The 24,575-nt window shown below is 39.0% G+C and overlaps 1 protein-coding gene across 1 annotated transcript in view; it reads right to left on the reverse strand.

Annotated features, from left to right (window-relative positions):
• Positions 1-14,996: 14,996 nt before the first annotated feature.
• The window catches only part of LOC126419216 (calcium uniporter protein, mitochondrial), a gene marked incomplete in the record, with an annotated part of 2,318,083 nt that continues 2,308,504 nt past the window's right edge, over positions 14,997-24,575 (reverse strand). Inside the window, 2 exon segments of the mRNA XM_050086351.1 lie at positions 14,997-21,398; positions 24,322-24,525. Of these exon segments, the coding sequence (XP_049942308.1) occupies positions 21,090-21,398; positions 24,322-24,525 (513 nt within the window).

The raw sequence follows: 24,575 nt of genomic DNA on the forward strand, positions 1-24,575 counted from the left end.
GTAATAAACAGTGGATTATTTACCCAAGCACTGTGCCTCATAATGATAACACCAAACCCTCATCATGTATACTTCAGCTTCATTTGTAACATTCAAATTCTCTCCATTTCAGGATGTCCACAAGATCCGTACTTGTCAAAAAATGAATACCAGAGGCTTTAACGACTTTGCCACAACCACCCACAAAGAACACTTGAAGTGAAACTACTGGAGATGAATGAGCACAGTTCAACCTCAATACCACCAAGATTGAGTGGGAAGAGGAAAGGATCTACTAATAATAAAAGTTCCATTTCTGCATTTGAAAAATGGATAGGTGCTTTTAGAGTAAAATCAAGCTAACCTGAAGAGGCTTAAAGCATAGCAAGGTAGGGGGAGCTCTCTTGCTACAGTTCTACTCCATAAATATGATTTTTTACTCTCTTTTTTTCCATTATGTTTGTAATATGTACGCAATATGGGTAATTTCTTATTTAACCTGTAGTTCAAAAAACTTAATTAGTTATTAAATAATGTCATTATTTCTATCAAGATATAATTAGTTTACGTGAAAACAATTTATTTGAAAGATTACTAAGCAATTTCAATCTCTACATAACACTTGGCATTAAGATTGTCAATGAGCAAACAGCTAATTGTTTATAAAATAACATAACTTGGTCAAAAGCCCTAATTTCCCTTTTTTAGGTAAATGTTTTCCTTTTCCTGAGAAGTCATTAACTAGAAACTTATTTGTAATTAACTTTCCACACACCAGAAAATACTTCCATTATTTTGATTTTTTAACATATTTAATTCCAATAACTAAATCTCTTGATTTTGTTGCCCAAATTTTTATGACCTACAGAATACCTTTGGTTATTGGAATAATCTGTTAATAGATAAATTAAGTTTATTAGAAAGAACTTGTAACATTTCTATGAAGCTTGGTAAATCCTCATGGTAGTATACGAGGTGCATTCAAGTTCTAAGGTCTCCGATTTTTTTCTCCAGACTGGAAAGAGATAGAAACATGCGCATTATTTTAAAATGAGGCCGCGTTCATTGTCAATACGTCCCAGAGATGGCAGCACTGCCAGCGGCGAGAATGAGAACTGTTTTAAATACTTAAAATGGTGACGTTTTCCTTACCTGAACAGTGTGCAATCATTCGTTTTCTGAATTTGTGTGGTGTGAAACCAATTTAAATTCATCGACAGTTGAAGGAGACATATGGTGATGGAGTTATGGATGTGTCAAAAGTGCGTTCATGGGTGCGACAGTTTAATGAAGGCAGAACATCATGTGACAACAAACCGAAACAACCTCGGGCTCGCACAAGCCGGTCTGACGACATGATCGAGAAAGTGGAGAGAATTGTTTTGGGGGATCGCCGAATAACTGTTGAACAGATTGCCTCCAGAGTTGGCATTTCTGTGGGGTCTGTGCACACAATCTTGCGTGATGACCTGAAAATGCGAAAATTGTCATCCAGGTGGGTGCCACGAATGCTGACGGACGACCACATGGCTGCCCGTGTGGCATGTTGCCAAGCAATGTTGACGCACAATGACAGCATGAATGGGACTTTCTTTTCGTCGGTTGTGACAATGGATGAGACGTGGATGCCATTTTTCAATCCAGAAACAAAGTGCCAGTCAGCTCAATGGAAGCAAACAGATTCACCATCACCAAAAAAATTTTGGGTAACCGCCAGTGCTGAAAAAATGATGGTGTCCATGTTCTGGGACAGCGAGGGCATAATCCTTACCCATTGCATTCCAAAGGGCACTACGGTAACAGGTGCAACCTACGAAAATGTTTTGAAGAACAAATTCCTTCCTGCACTGCAACAAAAACATCAGGGAAGGGCTGCATGTCTGCTGTTTCACCAAGACAACGCACCCGCACATCGAGCTAACGTTACGCAACAGTTTCTTCATGATAACAACTTTGAAGTGATTTCTCATGCTCCCTACTCACCTGACCTGGCTCCTAGTGACTTTTGGCTTTTCCCAACAATGAAAGACACTCTCCGTGGCCGCACATTCACCAGCCGTGCTGCTATTGCCTCAGCGATTTTCCAGTGGTCAAAACAGACTTCTAAAGAAGCCTTCGCCGCTGCCATGGAATTATGGTGTCAGCGTTGTGAAAAATGTGTACGTCTGCAGGGCGTCGAGAAGTAACGCCAGTTTCATCGATTTCGGGTGAGTAGTTAATTAGAAAAAAAATCGAAGGCCTTATAACTTGAATGCACCTCGTACAGTATAGACGCAACATAGCTACTATTCTTTTGTTAATTTTCTCATCAAACAAACCATACTTAACCAAACTTGTAATTTTTCTCAGTGTAATTGTGTATCCTTTAAATTTGCTCTCTTTTATGTCAATAACCAATGTGTACATCAATGTTTGAGGTTTATTCTTACATGTGTATATAAATGTGAGTAATGGACAATACCACAGGCAGTCTGTGGTTGGTAATCATTACATCAATGTCACAGTGTCAGAGTTAGCACCCTCTAGTTAACTTGTGAAACTCTCTGTACCAACGTCAGCAAAACTGTGAACACTTACTTGTTGGTCAGTGCGAGTGTAAGTGTCTTTATGGAAGTTATTCGAGTCAGCATACTGGTGGGTAATGTGAACAATGATGCTTCAGGTCTTTCATTAATAGTATGCAGCTGATTAATGATGAAAAGTGAATAGTTTGAGATGTGGCAATGATCTGCTATCTCATTGGCCACATTCATTTCTTAACACTGAAGTTACATAATCTAGTCAGCAGAATAAGACAAGAAATGTTAGTGGAACATCCTTGACATGTGTTCTGTTTAAATTAATATTGACTGGTGCGTAACACACCTTAATCTGACCTTTAGATCGGTAGACATCTGGATCTTCATTTTTGGGGAGACAGCACAATTGTAAACCTATTTCAAGCAGTGTTACTGGAGAGTTGGTACTTAGAAACTTGTGTGCAGCCTTATCATATCTAAATTGTGTGTTAGGGAAAAAGACTTTTCTGACATTAAAAGCAGCTAAAAAGTTATAAATAGGGGCTTGCAGGCCCTCATTTCTTCACCTTGTGTAGGCAATGACAAAATATGAACTGTCACATAAGAAGTGACTTTAATATGTGTTTTGAAGTTATAATTGTAACTATGACAATAATATGAAATGAAATGTCATGTGACTAGGGCCTCCCATTGAGTAGACTGTTCGCCGGTTGCAAGTCTTTCGATTTGACGCCATTTCGTGCGACTTGCGCATCGATGGGGATGAAATGATGATGATTATGACTACACAACACCCAGTCCCTGAGCGGAGAAAATCTCCGACCCAGCCGGGAATCAAACCCGAGCCCTTAGGTTTGCATTCCGTCACGCTGACCACTCAGCTGCCAGGGGCAGACGACAGTAATATGAAAAGGCTTAGATGAGATTAGATTAGTTTTTCATTCCATAGACCCATGCTGAGGAGATCCTCATGGATGTGGAACATGAGGCCTGACTCCAGGCTGCCAGGCTGTGCCTGTATCTGTTGTGAGTAGCAATCTGGGGTGGATGGTAGGGTAAGGAAGAGGAATGGTGCAGAGAGTGGGGGGAGGGTGGGATAGCAGGGTAGGGGTGGAGGAAGATGATGTGCTGCTTGTGGGAGCATGCAGGGGTGTGGTGAAGACAAGACGCACAGTTTGGTGGCTGTGCTTGGGCAGGGGGAACAGGAAATGAGAGAGGAGAGACAAAGAAGGTGAAAAGACTAGTAGATGTTTTGATGGAGTAGAAGGCACATGTAGTGCTGAAGTAGGATCAGCAACAGGGTGGGGGACAGGGACTGGTGAAGGTTGAGACAAGTGACATTAAGGGACTGTAAGATATATTGCAGGAAGAGTTACCAGCTGCACAGCTCAAAAAAACTGTTGTTTGTTAGTAGGATTCAGATGTCGCAGGCTGTGAAGCAGTCATTGAAGAGAAGAACATTGTACTGGGCGGCATGTTCAGCAACTGGGTGGCTTTCTCTTGGCCACAGGCTGTCAGTGGTTGCACCTTAGTTTGTAGGTTACATGACTGTTTTCACAGGTAGCCCTGCCTTTGACTGGATAGGAAAAGGCTGTGACCTGACTGAAGTAGGTGGTGATGAGAGGATGTATGGTACAGGTCTTGGATGAGATGAGCCTTAAGGCATGGTGTTTGGAGCAGGGGTGGAGTAGGGATGGATAAGGATATTGTGTAGGTTCAGTAGGTGACAGAATACTAGTGTAGAAAGGGTGGTGAGGATGGTGGGTAGGATAGCCCTCATTTCAGGGTATGGAGAGGTAATCAAATTCCTGGCAGAGAAAGTGATTCAGCTGCTCTAATCCCGAGTGGTACTGAGTAATGAGAGACTCCTATGGGGCCGGACAGTGCATAATTGGAGAGACAAGGCACAGGAGATCTGTTTTTGGACAAGGTTGAGAGGGTAATTACAGTCTGTGAAGGCCTTAGCAAGACCCTAGTCATATTTGGAGAGGAACTGCTTGCCACTACAGATGCGATGACCATGATTGACTGACCCGTTTGGTACAGACGTCTTGGTATGGTGTGGATGGCAGCTGTCGAAGTGGAGGTAATGCTATTGGTTGGTGGGTTTGACATGGATGGAGGTACTGATTTAGCCATCCTTGAGATGAAGGTCAACATCAGGGAGGATGGATTGTTTGACTGAGGAGGACCAGGTAAAGTGAATGGAGCAGAAGATGTTGACATTCTGGAGAAATGTGGACAGGGTGTTCTCAACCTCTGTCTAGATCATGTAGATGAATTTACCTGATGTTTCTCATAGTTTAGGTAGCTGGTTTACGCACAGCTTTGTTTAAAAAGAATAGCTCAGTGTGGTTATGGGGTGAGCTGCAAATTTTTGCTTTCATGCCCAGCACCTAACTTGCTGCAAATAATCTGCAACTGTGATCCTACAGTCAAATAGTTTATGCATTAGCTAGAATTGTGAATTAATAAAGTCACACAAACAGAAACTAAAGGATTAATTAATAATTTAATAAAAAAGAATTCTATTATAATGTATATACTTGATGCAGATGACAGAGATTTATGTTCGATAATGTTTATTCAATAATGGACATCCCAAATAAAAGGACAGTGGTCCTACAATAATCAGTTAAAATCCAGACAGAAAACACCCTTATCAAATGCACTAGGGTCATGTTGGGAGTGTTACAAGAATCCCCAAAACAGTCACCAAAGATATGGGAAAACTAAGTCCATTTCATGATCAAAATACACAGAATGTTCACCAGATCCAGTGTTCAACATGATTATTTACAAATTTAACACACTGCAGTTGGAAAAAGAGTGTATAGTGGCCGTTCACCACCCAGAATCAGTTAACAACACAATCAAATTAACATACTATATCAGCAACAAGTCTGCCTTCTTCAAGAACCAACATAAAATGTGAGCTCTTCACTCAAAAAAAATGCCTCTTTCTGCTTTCTGTTGTCTGTAGGCTGTCCCCCACAAAAATACATCTTTCTTAAGTTCTACAGACACGGTTTGATTCACCTTGACCACTTCCTGAACTTAACTAATATATTTTGAAACTATTTAAATAAAGAAATGTTGTAAACATTCAGTCGCACTCAGATCCTTTACAATAATTATAAATAAAGATTTGTTCATAAATAAATAAGCCAACATTCTTGTGCAAGTGCACTCATTATAAATGACAACAGATGTCATTAAATATTGTATAAACAGTTATTTATGTCTGCTTGACAGAAGCATCTTTTGGCCCTCTTTTCAAAGGTGGTGTTAGCTAACACATGCTACTGACCACTTATTAGATTACCATGATCTTGTATTAAAATGTGTAACATATACATTAAATAAATACACAAGTATGACCAGATAAGAGGAATTCATGCTGCATTCATTTGTGGATAACACGATGTTCTGACAAACATTTGCATAATGAAAAGATATTACTCACATAATAAATCAAGAAATAAAATAGATACAGATATGTTGCTTTCAGTGGTAACAGCTATATCATTTGTTGAAATCACATGAAGTGTTTAAAAGTTCAGAGGTTCATTGTGAAAATGTTTAGTCACTGAAAAATATTAACTTTCATAGTTTTAAAGATACTGAAAATATTGTTGTGTCATTTGATGTGTCTCATTTTTCTGAGATTGCAGATGTATTCAGATTTGCTTTATTATTTGACTGTGATTTATTGTTGAATTTCTAAGAGCTATAAGTAGCCATCTTTCAGCTTGTCTGAAAGTCCACCATTGCTCTTGTATTCCACACTTGCTAAGTGAGCGACCATTGTCCATCCCCCTTCTCAGATTGTCCCCATTTCTGGCCATGCCGCTCATCTTTGCACCTGGTTGTTGGTACCTGTCACCCAGCTGGGCTGACTGCAGCGTGCGGTGAGCCCTGAACCTGTTCACGTTCAGCCATACAAAAAATTCACGTTACCCCGTACAATTATAGGCAGCCGATTAGTGTGACTACATACGCACAACATTACAGTGTGCTTCATCCAATTCATACCTGTGTGAGCTGCAACATGTTTGACCATGAGTTTCACTGCATAAAGTGTTCTTGTGAACAATGTTCACATACACCTGGACCAAAAGTCCTGGAGTGTCCTGTATGACCTCTGGTGCAGCCATTACACTTGCAAGGAGATCGTCCTGTGACTTCACAGGAGTCTTGTATACAATACTCTTCACGTATCCTGACAGGAAGAAGTCCAGAAGTGTTAAATCGAGTGATCGCGATGACCAATGGTGAACATGCTGATGGACATCATGTGAAAAGTCGGCTGGTGTGCCATCATGTTGGAACACACCGTCCAATCGATAAACAATGGCACATCCTCCAAATGCTATGCCAGTATGTCTTATTAAGATGTGGCAATAAAATAAGTGGTCATTCAAACAACCGTTGATAATATCAGCTCACATATAAATACTGAAATGATGTTGAAATCTATAGGTGTGTGGCATGAGGCTTTTCATCATCCCAAATGTGGTTGTTACTATGGTTCAGCAGACCTGTTTTTGTGAAGTCTGTGAAAAGAATGATCTAAGGAAGGTCTGGAACTTCAACACACTGGTGTAGGAGCCACGCACCGTAATCAACATGTGGCACAAAATCAGATGGATCCATTACCTGCACCCTTTGGAGGTGTTGGGGGTAAAGTTGCTGTTCACAGAGAACTCCCAGATGCTACTCTGGGATACATCCACTGAACCTGCAATGTTGCAGGTACTCGTCTACTGGTTATGGTTGGTCAGTTGGAGGACTTCCTCTTCCACATCAACAGTGTGGCACATCAGGCCATGACCCAATTGGCCCTATTAGCCTTGAAGATGCTGGTTTCTTGAAAGTGTTGTCCCAATCTTGCAAAAATGGCATGTAATGGACAGGCATTGTGCTAATCGACCATTCCGTCCACTTTCACTGTAAATGAGCAACACATCATTGTACTCAGAAAATGTGTACTCTGCCATTCTGTAATGCTCCGTCTTTCTTGATCACTCAGTAGCAACTGATGTACATGCACTTTAATTTATTGTGTTGTTCTCTGATGACACTTGACATGATGCCACATAAGATATCACATGACCTGAGACACCAAATTATGTCAATGTGTACTGCCTTCTATTATTTGAAGTCTTTTACCTACTAAACAACACCTTTCAGGCATGAGTTTATTACCAAATATTGCTGTCCTGAGACCCATCTACAACACCTATAACTGTATTTTAGAAATTTTGAATCGCCCTTTAAAGGAGGGTAGATTATGGGTAACAGGCTGAAGGCATCGGTCCATGAGAGCAGAGATTCTCTCAGTGCGGCACAGTGATTGGCCACAGTGAAGCGTCCTGAGTGATTGGGTTCATGGACTTTAAAAAGGAGTGTGCTGAGGGGTGAAGGTGTGGAGAGACAGAGACAGACAGAGAGAGAGAGAGTGAGAGCGAGAGTGAGAGAGACTCTGGAGAGAAATTGTAGGATGGTTCTAAGGATTTTGGGTGGGAGATCTTGCTGGGTTTCTGGAATGGGTCACTGTGGCTGAGTTGGTATGTGGATGTATCTGACAGCTAGTGGAGACCCTCTACCGGGTAATGCCTGCAATTCATAACCACAGTGGTGGGGTCCCTGTTGGCAGGTAGGTTTATAAGGCTGAGATCAGGTTTTAGGTGGTGGAGTCCAGTTCTTTTTTTGTAGTTGTAGTGTTGGTTTCCATGTTGAGAGATTTGGGCAATGATAGTGAGGAAGCGAGGTTTGAGGTTAGGAAATTCTGAAGTGTTAATAGGGGGTGATTTTAGGGCAGTGGGGGTAGGTCATCATTACATGGGGGAGTGAATTGAGTTAGGCAGGATTCAACATTGGTTCTGGGTTGAGTCTGATTGTTACGGTTGGTGGCAAAAAAGTGTTTCTCTGTAGGGACTGGGGGAAGGAGAGAAGGTCTTTAACAAGGCCAGCGTAATTACGTTTGGAAGCAGGGCAAAATGTAAGGTCTTTGGAAGGACTGATACTTCTGTGGAACTAAGGCTTTTGGAGGACAGGTTCATAACAGTGTTTCAGACCTTATATCTTCTGGATTTTGCATGGTGGGGGAAAGATCATCTGAGAGTGTGGTAAATGTTGTAGGTCTGAAAGCCACAGTTTGTCAACTGTTAGGAGATACAGGGGAGATTTGTAGACTCATGTAAAGATGGTGGATAGTGTTAGTCCAAGGCAGGTGTAGGAGGTGAAACTGTTGGAGAGCTTTTTGAGACAGCATCGTTCATTCTGCTTTAGTCCCTGGAGGGCAAGAGTTTCAGTGTGAGAAATGGGACTAAGGAATTTGGGATTGAAGAGTAGGATAATTTTATGGATGGAGGGGGGATATTGCAAGGAGGTTTGGGTCTAATTTATATGTTTTTGGAGGACTAGGTTTGTAAGGGCTGTGGGCTAATGGAATGTGAACAGACAGAAGTCATTGTGGAATGAGGGGTTCCAGCTAAAGATTGGTAATTTGATGGTCATGCCATTTGGGGTAGATTCCATAAACTAGGCATCAATGTCGGAACAGTATATGGGACTGAGTTCTGGCTAGTGATAAAAAAACTTTTCTATATTGGCACAGATGGAAGGAGCAAGAATCCATAGTGAAGGATGAGTGAGTACATGGGAAAAATCACAAAAAAGATGAAACAATGAGGTATGTGAAAAAAAGGTGAGACCTTAGGGAGCAGGGCCAATAGTAAAAGATGAAAACAAACTAAAAATAACGTAAAAAAAAATAATTAAAAACATGACAATAATTGGATGCTGGTCAGTGGGTGGATATGTGTGAAGAAAGGTGGCAGCAAGTGTAACTGGATTAGGTGGGTCAGTATGTGTGTGCTAGACAGAATAAGAGAAAAGAGTACAAGGGTGGGAGTCATTAGGTATGTACTTCAACGAAGTATGTGTGGCACAGAAAGCTTTTTTTTTTCTCCTTATGCTTCATTAAGGAATTATGAGACTCTGTATCTGCATTTTGTCTTTGTTTTAATGTTGAGGTTGACTTGTGATGGAGGGACACAGCATTTCTGCAAGCTGGGACGACAATAAACATTGAACCACATTCGCTGTACCTGCTGGCTGGGTGGTTTATTCTGTGTCACTGGTTCCTACCTTGGAGATACAGTGTATGCCATAGAGGAAGAGTAGCTGTGACGACACCTATGATGTCATGGGGAACCAGAGAAAACTTGTTATGTGGGTACACTCAATTGAAACCTGTTAATTAAGACAAAAGGTTTTTGGACTTTGTCCTTATCGATGTTTTCACAGTATTCTGAATAATGTAACAGCTTTTTAATTATCAGTTATTATAAACAAGAGTACAATATATGAGAAATTGTTAATGAGAATCCTCAAATTTATTTCAAAAGTTGGATGTTGGACTTGTACCCTTAACTTCCAGCAGTAACTGCAGCACTTCGAGAAAATAAGTTTGATCAGAAGAGGACGGCAAGTGTGCTGAAATAGTGATATGAGCAAGCTTGAATAATAGGAAGTCTTGGCTCTCAATCAGACTTTACTTCGCCACTCAATAGCATGGTAAAGAACAGCAGAACATTGCACAGGTAAATTCCAGGATCATTCCTTTGAAAAGAGCATGCCCAATTCCCTTTCCCATCCATTCATTATCTACATGTAAATCTACAAGTATATTCTGAAATTCACACTTAGTGCCTGTCAGAAGGTTCATGAAACCTAATTCACACTATTTTTTAATGTTCCACTCTTGAATAGTGCATGGGAAAAAATGAACACTTAAATCTTTCTGTGTGAGCTCTGATCATTTCTCCCTATGAAGGTGGGCATCAAAAAAATATTTTCACGTTCAGAGGCATATGATGGTGACTGAAATTTTGTGAAAAGATCTCACCGCAGTGAGAAACACCTTTGATTTAATGTTCGCCACCCCAACTCGCGTAACGTATCCATGACATTCTCTCCCCTATTTTGCAATAATAGAAAACATGCTGCCCTTCTTTGAACTTTTTTGATTTCTTCTGTCAATCCAACTACACACCAATATCCCAGAAGAGGACAGACAAGCACAATGTAGGCAGTCTCTTTAGTAGACCTGTTGCACCTTCTAAGTGTTCTGACAGTAAAATGTAGTCTTTGGTTTACCTTCTCCACAACATGTTCTATGTGATCATTCCAATTTAAGCTGTCTGTAATTGTAATTCCTAAGTATTTAATTGAATTCACAGCCTTCAAATTTGTGTGATTTAATGTGTAACTGAAATTTAGTGGATTCTTTTTACAGCTCACGTTGATGATGTCACACATTTCATTATTTAGGGTCAATTGCCACTTTATGCACTATGTAGCCATCTTGCTTAAATCATTCTGCAGTTGAATTTGATCTTCTGATGGCTATACTAGATGGTAAATGACAGCATCTTCTGCACACAGTCTAAGATGGCTTCTCAAGATAGTCTCCTAAATTGTTATGCAGATCAGCAACAGCATAGGGTCTATAACACTTCCTTGGGGAATGGCAGATATTATTTCTGTTTTATTTGATGGTTTTCCTTCAGTTACTATGAACTGTGACCTTTCTGACATGAATTCCTGTATCCAGCTGCACAACTGAGACAATACTCCATAGGCACACAATTTGGTTAGAAGTTGCTTGTGAGGAACAGTATCAAAAACCTTCTGTAAATCTAGAAATATGGAATCAGTTTTACAGCACTCATGAGAATAAAGAGCTAGCTGTGTTTCACAAGAATTATACTTTCCAAATCCATGCTCACTGTGTGTCAGCAGATCATTTTCCTCGAGGTAATTCATAATCGAGCTTGTGCTCTGTCTCTAAGGACTTCGCTGTCAGTGGGATGTTAAACTCCTGTCTTCCTTCCTCCCTTCTTTACAAGCATTTGACAATCCATGTTCAGACCAACTGTTCAAGAAGAAAGCCATATGAGCATTGACACAAGAATGAGAAGTAGCCATTTCCAGGCCTTAGTCATAATTGATAAATAGTAAGATTTTGCATAATTTCAATGCTTATTTATAAGGTGTCAGCATGGAGATCTCCTAATTGGGAGGCCAAGAAGGCAAAGATCAACATTGCAGTTTTCTTTTTCAAGTAAAATATTGACAGTGGCCGAAAGAAACTACACCATGGCTGAACAGGAAGTGATAGCCATCGCATATGGTTTACAAAAGTTTAAGGGGCACTTATTAGGAAATCATACGGTGGTACTGACTAACCATAAGGTGCTTAATTTTCTGAAGTGATGCCAACTACTACATCTTCGGCTGGCCCAGTGGGCTTTGTATCTACAACAATTTTTAATGGAAATCAGGTATCTAGAAGTTAGAGATAATATTATTGCAGGTGCTCTCTTCTGATTGCTGGCTGAGGGACTGCCGAAGGAGTCTGGTCTAATTTCAGAATGTATACATGTCTTTTATATGAAAGGCGTGAGGAAAAAAAAAAAAAAAAAAAAAAAAAAAAACTTCAATTTGGTGAATAAGCAGAGAAATGAGTTGAGATCAGAACTAGGATGATTGTCTCGAATATTTCAACTAATATCAGGTTTCCACAAACATCATACAGGAAAGGTTTATTACAACATACAACACTTTATCCTCTTCCACCAAAGAAAAATTTTGTTGCAAATCAGCTTTTGTGGTTCACAGTTTTGCCAAAGAAAACATCATCCATGAACTTCATTGTACCTTAGTTTTTGGAAGCTACCATTGTCCTTGCACGACCGACAAGCAATTTTAGTAAATCAGCGTTCGTGATTTAGTTACTTATTAGATTTCTAACTAACATATTGTGCTACATGTATTTCTCCCTTAAAAGAGGAGTAGCCCTTTATATTGTCTGCATTTGTCATAAATTAACTCTGTTTTTGAGTTTGCTGACAACTATAATTAACCTCAAAACATTTTAGAAAACCAGTAGTTTTTACCAAAGATTTTTGTATTGCCTTAATAGAAATCTCATTTTATGTATTTGCTTCAATTAGCAACTTTTTAACTCAACAGACTGAAAGATAATCTGTGGTCTTAATTTAAAGTTATTTGTTCACTGCCTTGTAATACATTGCTCCAACCAAGATGCAGTTTCACTGTGAATGCTGTTCTCAAACAAGGGATGGGTTGGTTGGCGTTCGTAAGCAGCTGGAAATCACCTTGACTGCCATTAAACAGTTGGCAGCTGCTGCGAATTGGTGTGTTGGGAGAGCTTCCAAGAGTCATGTACCTACGATACCTGTACCAGATGTACCTCAAGCACTATCCTCTCCCTTGGATCCTGTCTTCTCTGCAGAAAGTACAGGATCTGTTATTACCCGTCCACTTGACTACGAGTGGCATGTCAATGGCAGATCTAGGCATCCTGTACAAGGTGCACTGGGACCATGGAAGACTCAGGGTGTTGTAACGATCCCCTTAACCACAAAGTTTGAGATGCTGTCTAACTGAAACTGAGGCAGTGGGACTCACTTAACCTGTTTTGGGGAAACCTGTTTTGTCCAGTGTCATGAGGAGGCAGTCGCAAAAGGGTAGGTTTCTATTAATTGTCGTCAATTCAGATGTATAGCAAATGATGGTACCCTTAGGGAAATGGCAGCAAGAGGCAGGAAAGAACACCAGGTGCACTAAGTGGTGTGTGCCTGGCAGCCTCATTCAACAAGTTGAAGAGACTATTCCAGCAGCCATTGAGGGAACATGGTGCAACCAACTGCAGATTGTGGCGCACATTGGAACAAATGATGCCCGTCGTCTGGGCTCTGATGTCATTCCTGGGTCATTCCAGTGACTGGCAGAGAAGGTTGAGATGACCATCCTTGTACATGGAGTTTCAGCGAAGCTCAGAATTTGCAGCATTGTCCCCAGAACTGATTGTGGCCCTTTGGTTCTGAGTCAAGTGGAAGGACTGAACCAGAGACTTCAAAAGTTCTGTGGCAAGCTAGGTTGCGACTTCCTGGACTTGCACCATAGGGTTAAGAACTGTAGGATCCCACTAAATGGCTTGAGTGAGGTGTGCACTACACATCAGAGGCTGCCACTCAGGTAGCTGGCTGTGTGTGGGGTGCACACAAGGTTTTTAGATTAGGTGACTCTCCATCCACTCCAGATAATGATGGCTGTAGAAAAACCAGAAGTATCAATTGTAAGATCGAAAGAAATGCCTCCGACAGGCGACAGTATTAAAATCCTAGTGGTAAACTGCTGAAGCTTTAGTCAACAAAATGCCTTTCCTTTTACAAAGGAAAGCCCAGGGAAATTGCCCCCAATTTAATCCTCGTACCACTGAAAAGATGAATGAAATAAGCATTGGTGTCGGTGGTGTAGAAAACAACACTCCAGGGCTCGATGGAATTCCTGTCAGATTCTGTAGTGAATTTGTGGCTGAGTTTGTGCCTCTGATAACAGTATTCTATTGTAGATCCCTCAAACAAAAAACTGTGCCCAGTTCTTGGAAAAAGGCACATGTCACACCTGTCTACAAGAAGAGTAGTACAAGTGATCCACAAAACTACCATCCAATATCATTGACAATGATTTGTTGCAGAATCTTACAACATATTCTGAACTCAAATATAATGAGGTATCTTGAACAGAAAGACCTCTTCAATGCCAACCATCAATGATTTCAAAAACATCAGTCATGTGAAACCCAACTCACACTTTTCTCACAGCGTACTGAAAGCTTCGGTCAAGGCAATCGGGTAGATGCTGTATTTATTGATTTCCAAAAAACATTTGTCTCAGTACCACATCTACGCTTATTGTCAAAAGTAGATCATATAGGGTATCAAGTAAGTTTTGTGACTGGAGTGAGGATTTTTTAGGGAGGATGCAGCATATTATCTAGGATGGAGAATGATTGTCAGATGTAGAGGTAACTTCAGATGTGCTCCAGGAAGTGTGGTGGGACCCTTCCTGTACATGTTTTATATTAATGACCTTGCAGACAACACTGATAGTAAAAGCATGCTTGTTGTCAACAAAATCACAGCTCGGAGACAAGAGTAACATTCACAAATACAATAATAGCAGGAGAAATGATTTACATCATTCAGCCTTAATGTAGCACAGTAAGAAGTGTGGTAATTTGCTACAAAAACCTTTGACCATCTGTAATATAGAAATTTAATAGATAATAAAATTAACTTCAGACCCAAACTGAAATCATATCTGCTTGACAACACCATCTCCTCCATAGAATAATTTTTGTTTTTTTTTCTTTTTTTAAGAAAGGGGGAGAAACTGGACATAGTTAAGTACACATCACTGCTTACGTCAAAAATCATGTTGCCTTATTCCCCTCTGAGAATGTGTACTATAACTGTAAAACTGACTCATTGTACGTATTAGTTAGGAGTCATAATTATGATCCATGGAACATGCAAATAGCTAACAAACAAACAATGAATTGTGTGTTAAGAGGAGAATATATCAGTGGAAGGCTATGAGGAAGAATTACAGTTTATTTGTAACACAGCTCTTTATTTTATTTCATTACCATTTGCTTTACAGAGTTATGAACAAACATTCTTCCAGTGTACCCATGTTCTTGTGTACTCTTGTCTCACTTTTATCCCTTTACTATTTATTGTTCATTTCAATTAATTTTTAAAATTACGTGCACAGATCAAAAGAAATGTTGACATAACCTGTACTTAAAATAATAACTGAAAGAATTGTCAGACCTCACATATGCTGTTCCTTTTTATAATGGAAAGAAATTCTGCTCAAACACATAACCTTTTAGTAAAATATTAATGTTGTGTCAACCTCAGAATCATGAAATTACTTTTACATAAATGTACAAAATTTCTAAAACTAATAGGTTTTTACAGTTATATAAGCTCATTGAACAATCACTAGTATATCCAACTGTAAATTTAGTAATGTATAAAAGGAACTTCCAGTCTCTCTATTTACAAAATATTTTGCAAATCTGTGGGATCAGGAAAAACATGCAAAAGATATATTGCACAAACATACAGTTTTGCTTCTGTAACACATTAATAAGATACCTGGAACAGCAATAAAGAAAGTTTATATTTGTCTTCAGCTAACCTGAGAAATGAACAGAGTTACAGAATGTCAGAACTATATTTTACAAATACATAGTACACAATGAGTTACACTGAACTTGTGCATCAAATTAATAAAATGAAAATAAAAAAATACAAGTTGAGACTTTGTCGGTAAAAATATGAAATTTTCACCTGCACAGTTTTATACCCTGTCAGACCTGTGGAAACATCCGCAATGTCGTACAGAAAACGTGACTAAATATTGGGAGGAAGGTGTAATTTCCAAAGGAGAGTAGTGATGTAAAAAGCTTTTTTTTTCCTTTTTTCTTTCTTTTTTTGCAAAGTGTGCTTCCTAAAAGAGCTGTGTAAATATGTCTGTATTCTGACTGCACCAAGTTTTGTAATACAGCACCTGCACATCATTGTGAGAGGTGGGCTTATCTGTCTACTGACTGCACTGTGAGAGTCAATTAAACGTTTGGTTTAACAAATTAACTGTGGACAATTTCAATAATTAAATAAAAGAAAAATACATCTTCAAAGTAATATCTAAACATTCCACAACATTGTTTACATTTGTTAAGAAATTTGCAAAATACTTTTAATGTTGCAATTTTTATGCTGTTTTGACAATAAGAGAGAGAGAAGGGGGGAGGGGTGGGGGGGTAGATGGGTCAGACAGAAAGAAAGACACTGCCTTCAGTGCACATATTCATTCAACAATTGGTCATTATGATAATGTAGCAGTTAAATGTAGGGTCTGCCACTTTGAATTTTAATGTGCAATTTGTATCAAACATTATATTACTCGTATTACAATGAAAGGAGAATTTCTGATAAGATAAGGACTACACAAGTGTGTTTTACTGTAAGCAAGCAGTTACTCATTATGAGAAAAATCTTTTTCAGATGGAAGTGCAACAGGATAACACATTCAAGATATGGCAACTCAGCATCATAGCAGCTGGTCAACCAGTTATAATGGCAAACTGTTTGGTATTCTCTTTATTAAACTGAAACAATTTCTAAGTTACATGTTGTGTGGAATTATCTTTCAACAGCCTAAATGTAGCATTGAGTGAAGCCAACATGTACGTGCACAGTCTTAGCCAGCAGATTTTATAATTATGCATCTTCTGTTCCATGTGGGTTTGGGGTGCACAATCTATTATAGTGGTATAGGATGTTATCTGGTGGAATATTTACTTATGTGTAACAGATTTTATTTATATCTCATTAACATGAATGTGGAAGTTGAACTGGTTTATTTTCAAGTGACATTGTCAAACAAAACTGAATGTATCTTTTGCCACTTTGTGACCATTACAGTACCATGCAAGTTTCCACGTGTATGTGTTGTCCTTAGCAGTTGATGGCAGAAACAAAGAGGATGTACCATAATTTAGTACATAATTAAGCTATATGATAACAGGAATATAGGAGGTTATCTAACAGAAAAATCGAACAATGTTTAAATGTAATTCAGTAGTGAAAAGTTCAGTGCATTGTGCCCCTGACACTTTGTTTTCTTTGCAATTTCATCTTGTAGAAAAGGGTAACGATGCACTTTCTGTAAGACAAGATATATTATAAAGACAAATGTAATTTAGTGTTTATGTAGGCTAAAGCAACAGTATTGATGAAAGCCTCAACTGTAAGCAATTAATAAGGCACAGACTACTCAAGTAGTCAACATTCATTGTGCCTGAGAATTGACCTAAAGATAAGGTATCAGTTTGAGTCACCTTTCCTTTAATTTTCTTGGTATTGTAACAAAACCTTTTATGAAAATGAGATTATATGAACTGCTTTAATGTCATATATTGTTACTGTCAAATTAAAATGAGATCAGATGTAACAGTGAAACCTAAACCAATTGATCAAAATAAAAACCAGAAAGTGAATGACAAGAATTAATATTAACTCTTCAACAATTAACAAGTTACATTATTCCAGTATGGCAGTTTCATTTTATTTCTTCCACAATTTAATCAGTCTGAATTAATTTTACACAATGTATGACACACACACATTCTAATGCTATAAGAAATAAGCATTAGATAAAATAGATATTAATGTATATGAATTTTTTTTTAAAAAAACTGAGATTATCACAAAGCTACCTACTGCTTTGCTCTTTTCCATGTACACTTAACAAACCTGAGTGTACAGGAATCCATTTTGTAATTCATAAGATATATTAACAATTTGTGCATTTGAAGAAGGGAAGAAAATAACCATTTTGAAGAAAGTTGAGCTGAATGCATTTTACATAGTTTAGTGACTTTTCTTGTAGTTTTAAAATTGTTTTTACAAATATTTTCAGAATAGCTACAACATGCTAAATAGCAAATTTAGACATACCATGTTTTATGTTTTAGAAATCTTAATTTAAAATCTTGGCACTAGCTTTTGCATGCAGTTAGTTGGCTGGTTTTATTATATTTAAATCAATTAGCAAAATACTCTATTGGCTAATATAGATAATGCTTCACTGAGAGATCACTTGCTCCTCTTTATTACTGAATGAGAATTTCAAAAGATTTTGTTTTAAGGAAACTCTTAGGTTGACTTTTTGTTAATATATGTTTATTAAATGTATAAATGCTTGTTATATAACTATAGAAACTTAGATTTCAATTAAAAGCACTAAACTCAAAATTACAAATTAATGAGCAGATTAAAATTAATTTATATGTTAGTACAAATTACAAACTAGGAAAAGAAATAAAACTTCATTTCAATAGCTCTGTATTACAAAGAGTAGTATTAGGGGCCTGATTATGTACAATGCAGCCAGTTTCTCTGTGCCATCTAAATTGTAAATCCATTGAAAAAAGGTTTCGATACGAGGGTCTCTGCTTTGGTGAAATATCAAATTTGTTACAGCTACTGATTGTCTAATTTTCAGTGTTCAGAAGCAACAGTTCAACTCATTCAATACTGCAAAAATCCGCACTTTCCTCCCTTTTCTACAATTCATATTAATAGCTGTGAATACACTGATACAAAAGTATCTTACACCTAAATGTACGTTCCACATGCTCACAGATGACTCACATTTTGTACAAGTTTAAAAATATGTAAAAGGAAGATTTTTTTATGCTGATAGCTCTTCATACAAAGATACATAATCAGGACCTCAGATACCTATTCAACCATGTTCCTACCCAAAATTACATATCAAACTTACACAAAGGATGAAAGTAGGAAATTAAAAAACTAAATTCACATTCTTGTATGATTAAGCCTTGTGATGGAAAACAAAGCACACACAATTTGTGCAACCAGTTAAATACTAATTTTTACAAAGCACTTTATTAGCTACAGCAATAAGTAGCATTATGGCGACTACATAAGGCATCTAAATGTACTGCAGCGAATTCAACTCTACTACTCTGCTGCAATGCTTGTGATATGTACTGCTCTGCTTGTTTACTACATAACAACGGTGTCACATTGGTTACCTTGTTAGGAATGTACAGCTGAGGAAATATGTTGTGCTGTAGGCAGATTTTGATTGAAGACGGTTGTAACAGTACAAAAGTCATAATTTCATTCCCTTTCTTTATATTGTATAACTTATGATTAAATATCAGAAACCGGTCACGAATATTTTGCAGTTTTACAGTTTCAGTACGTATCTGTTTGTGAGGTGGACCAGCAACAGGCTGAGGAAATTGAAGCAAAAAAGGGGGAACACTGGCTGGCAGAAATCTTATGTAAGTGATTTTCTCTAGCAATGTTGCAGTATATAGAAAAATAACTGTGTGAAATATTTCTCTCTGCACTCAGTCCTGTAATGAACATCTTTCTTGATGCCGGGCTACATAAAACTTGATCACTTGGTAGGCTTCTATTTTAGCAACTTACATTCTGGAAATGCGATGAAGCATGCAAATCTAAATAAAAGTAGTTTCAATTAGAACAGGAATAGGTCACCCAATCCGGACATGAATGATATTAGGACCTCATACGCCAAGTTCCGATTATAACTTGCTATCTTGGACATCAGCTTTAATTTGTATAAGAATTTGAATGTATATGTAAAGAGATGAATACGTCACAGTATCATTCTGCAGTAACAGGACATAATGACGAGTGCACAAGAGCAGCTGTCTGGTGCTACTGAATTACTTTAGCTACCTCAGTTTCACCTGCCAAACCATTATTACAATCAACACCTGCCTTCCATGTGAAATTATACAAAACATAATGCTTGAAATGAGTACATTTCACACAGCTTATTACTTCTGGTAACCAAGTGCAGCCATATACTAAAAATCAGAAAATATATTCTCTCTCAAAAGTTGGAGATAGCAGAGCTTAGCAACACAATATTTCATCACAGTCTTAGCACTCAGTATGTTACCAACTGAACAGCCACTATACAATCTCCAACCAATATTCAAGTAACTACATCTCCACAAATTACCTTATTTTAATTGTACATTTGGCTGCTTTGTAGGAAGCACCATGTTGACATAACCACAGTACAATAAAGCTAACAACAAGAGTAAAAAAGGTTGCACTGTAATCTGTATCTATAATCATCTTAGCCTGTCTGGTAACTGTAGATAATAGCTCTTTCAGTAATATTTTAGCTGAAAGAACGGAACTAGTTCTGGCAATTTAAAATGAAATAAAGAAACTTGTCTTCGGGCAAGAAGAACCAGTCTATTCCTGACAGCGACGAGGAAACTGGTTTACCGTTTTACACACTAGAATCTACAGCTTCTCCACGAAAGTAATTCGCACGTGCATCTCGACTCTCTATAGACTTCACTCGAGGCACATCCATTCAATTAGACCAGTCTTCAAAACTCGACGATCTGCTTTTTAAATTGAAAGCACAATACAGTTACATAACAATTACAATACTTTAACCTGACATTCGCTCGAAATCGGAACACATTAATTCGATGCCACACACCATTTCATACAGAGCTATTATGCAAAAGTTATATTCCGGCTTTTTAATGACTCAGCAGAGCGCAGAAATGTTAAGTTTCCCTACAAAATATCCCAATTTTAATAACAGCTCTCTCAGTTTCTTCATGCAGAGAAACTGGAGAAATGTCAGACCGTTAGGCATGTTTCTTTAAAGGGCATACAAAACTGACACTACTGTCAAAATTTGTTACCTCTACCGAGGTCACATTCTAGATACAAAACAAAGATTCTCAAGATTTAGGTAGAACCCAGAGAAGCGACGTTCGATATTAAGTAATCGTTTCCTAAGTACAATGCGGCAAACGTCCGTGTGGGTGGACAACAAAATTTCGAGCGCGAGGAAGGTTACTAGCAGTCCGTGCTGCGACATACTCGCTAGGCCCTCGGCAGCTACAGTTAGTGTTTATTTTTCTTCACAGACACCTTCAGTTTGAGCACATATTATTTCTCACAAACCACAGAATACTCAGAATTTTGGGTCGGTTAATATTTGAATAAGACCATCTCAGGAACCCCACTTTGTACACGCCAGTTCGAACTGCAAAGGTATCTGGTAGAAAAACGTTAGAGAACAGACAGCAGAACGCGGTTACGTGGACCCCCTCGTGGCGCTCCTGCCGCGCTGCAGGAGGCTACGTATGTGCGCCTGGGCACGCTCGAGGGGAGAGCGCGGCTCGGCGGCATCCGCGCCGGTGCCCGGCCGTGACCGTGCCGACGACAGGTGGTGGGGGGGCAGGTGCAGCTGCAGGGGATCACGCAGCCGGCGCAGGTCCGCTTCCAGCTGAGCGATGCTGTCCTTGAGCTGGTTGTAGCGGCCCAGATCCAATCCCATCTTTCGGGCACGCTTGTGCAGGATGATGAGGTGCTGGCGGTCCTTCACATCTGGAAGGAGGTACTCCTGAAAAATAAGCAGAGAGCAAAATAACCCGTGTAGAAAAAAGAATGAGGTATGTCTACAGTGTACAAACAAATATAGCTTATTTTTCTTGTTTAAAAAGTTACAAATACAGAACACATATTATTAATAGATTCACTGTAATATTGGTTCCACACAAAACTCGATTGTAGTATATACAACATTTCCATCCCTGCTGACACTTGCAGTATTGCAGGTAGGTGCAGTAAGAAAAATCAGGCATGGCGGAGCACACACTGTGAGAGGTCTACCAAATAATAATTCCATATTCTCAGATTTCCAAAAAGCAACTGACAGAGTGCCCCACTGCAAACTGTTAACAAAGGTAGGACTGTACAGGGTAGCTTCCCAGATATGCAAGTGGCTCAAAGACTTCCTAACTCTAAAGTCCCAGTAAGTTGTCCTTGATGACGAGTGTTCATCAGAGATAAGGGTATTGTTAAGAGTGCTCCAGGGAAATGTAATAGGACTGCTGTAATTCTCTATATACATAAATAATATGACAGACAGGATGAGCAGCAATTTACGGGTGTTTTCTGATGATGCTGTGGTGTATGAGAGAGTGGCATTGTTAAGTGACTGTAGGAGGATACAAGATGACTTAGACAAACTTTCTAGTTGGTGTGATGATAGGGTCTTGTTATTGGAAGAATTTTAGGAAAGTTTGTGTTATCTGTAAAGGAGACTGCATGTAGAACACTACTACAGCCCATTCTTGAGGGCTGCTTGGGTGTTTGGGTCTCCACCAGCCATATTAAATGAAGACATTGAAGCAATTCAGAAGTAGGCTGCTAGATTTGTTACCGGTAGGTTCAATTAACACGCTAGTATTACAGAGATGCTTCGGCAACTCGAATGGCAATCCCTGGAGGAAAGGTAGCATCCTCTTTGAGGAATATCATTCAGAAAATTTAGAGAACCGACATTTGAAACTGACGGCAGAAAACTTCTGCTTTTATCTGTTCAGGGAAGCTACAGAAATTGATAAACATGACACTAGCTTTAACAAGAAAGAAGAAAGTATCAAAGGATATGGGTCCTGCATTCCCATGCTGAAGCAAATTACCACTGCCAACAGCAAAAGGAGGACTACAGTGGTAATGAAACGGGAAAATCCCTCAGATGTTGGCGCACCAGCTACATAAACACTGATCAGGCAGAACATTATTACCACTGATCTACTATCAGTATAAATCCATCTAGGCAATAGCAGTGTCACCTGGCAAGGAATGACTACTAGTCAGGCACATCACAGTGCACGCAGTATCGGTGAAAATGCTGTCCATTTGTAGAATGGGGAAGGCGTGCGATCTATTTGAGTTCGACCGAGGGCAGACTGCAATGGCTCGGGAGCTTGGCACAAGCATTTCAGGAACTGCACAGTTCGAGGAGGAGGATGAGATTTAGTGTTGAATGTACCATCGACAATGAGCTCATTAGATATGGTTGGGTGTTCGAGGAGTGTTGTGGTGAGTGTCTTCAACATGTGGTGAAACCAAGTCCAGATGTCGCAGGGTTGTGCGGCCACCCCTCATTACAGATGTTGGACATCATAGAATTGGCAACTGGTAAAACAGGACAGGTGGCAAACTGTGGTGGAACTAACATCAGACTGTAATCCTTGGCAGAGTACAAGTGTGTCCGAATACACAGTGCACCAGACACTCCTAACGATGCACTTTCACTGCTGATGACCCATGTATGTGCCAATGTTGACACCACAACACTGGCAACTACAACTGAAATAGTGTGCTGCTGTTTAGTAAACACTTTTTATTAATCTTGATGAATTCTCTAGCATTCAGCAGCCTGACTGCAATATTTTGCATGTTTGAACACCACTTGCATCTCTCAACTTTTTGTTTATTTTTCATACAGTAGCCTTAAAACCCATTTTCAGTGCCCTGTAAAAAATTATTTTATAAACACAGTAATAATTCCTCAGATGATGTATAAGTTTTTACACCAATCAATAAAATAATTTTGTATTACACTCGGAACTTAGTTAACCGTACTGCTGATACTCGGAGGGGCAGTCTTGAACTTACACAAGATACAGAAGCCAAATTCCCAAAAGACAGCACATGTTAAGGCAACAATGCTTTTTCAGATTTCGCACCAGCTCAAGGTATTGCTACCCCATTTTAAATGCTGCAATGATACTATAATCATACATTACAGCTGCACCTAGCAAATATCAAAACCTAAGACTCAGAAGAGTCAAGGAATAACATAAAACACTGGTGTAACACAAATAGGTTGGCTCCAAACTATTTTATGTTGATGTGTCTGAATACTGAGCTGTACAACCAGGCGTTTTTATTTCCTACTCAAATGTATGGATACAGAATCTGTAGAAAATTCCTGACTTCCTCAAACAGTGTGTAAGATATATAATCAAGTGCAGACTCCTTTTCTGACATACATTTGCGTGGGAATGCTGCAAAAATTTTAGACAAATAAATGTCTTTAAGAGTAAATGCAGCACCTGCATACGTATGCATATATTTAGACCTCTGTATTTGAAATAAAGACTTCAAGTTCAATTGTGCATTGTAGAATTCTCTCATACCTTATTTCTCTGGAAGGAAAGGAGAATTTATTAATCAATACAGATACTACAATTGTATCATAAAACAGTATCACTAACTAGTCAGTGTCATTAGCTGCAGGTGAGAGTCTGATGGTAAAAGGCCAACAAATGGTTTCTTTGCCATAGTCTCTGAAGTATGTAATAGGCACTTTCTTATGTTTTTAGTGTTATCATTTTCGCATTTACTCCTTCATTACAGCAAAAGTTTCCTCATTATTCTGTAATTTGCATGGCAACTGGCAGCACTGTCCTCCCACCCCCCACCCTCAACCCTCCCCCTCCCACATACACATACACCCCAAAAATACATACCTGTCTGGTCAATACAAAGTAGGCATAGGCAGCCATAGCCGTTCCGTAGGTCACGAAGTAAGTGACAGGCTCCATGATGTCCCAGGAGTACTCCCACCAGGTGAGCCGTGCCAGGATGCCAAACTGCACCGACATAAGGCCAAGGCCAACCCACGTCAAGATGTTAGTTCGGCGGGAAGCTATCTGTTCCAGTTCCTGTCGCTTCTGTATGGAGCAGAGAACAGAACATTTTTCATATTTACACAATACCCGTT

The sequence above is a fragment of the Schistocerca serialis genome, chromosome 9 (assembly GCF_023864345.2).
Source record: "Schistocerca serialis cubense isolate TAMUIC-IGC-003099 chromosome 9, iqSchSeri2.2, whole genome shotgun sequence".
NCBI classification, from domain to species: Eukaryota; Metazoa; Arthropoda; class Insecta; order Orthoptera; family Acrididae; genus Schistocerca; species Schistocerca serialis.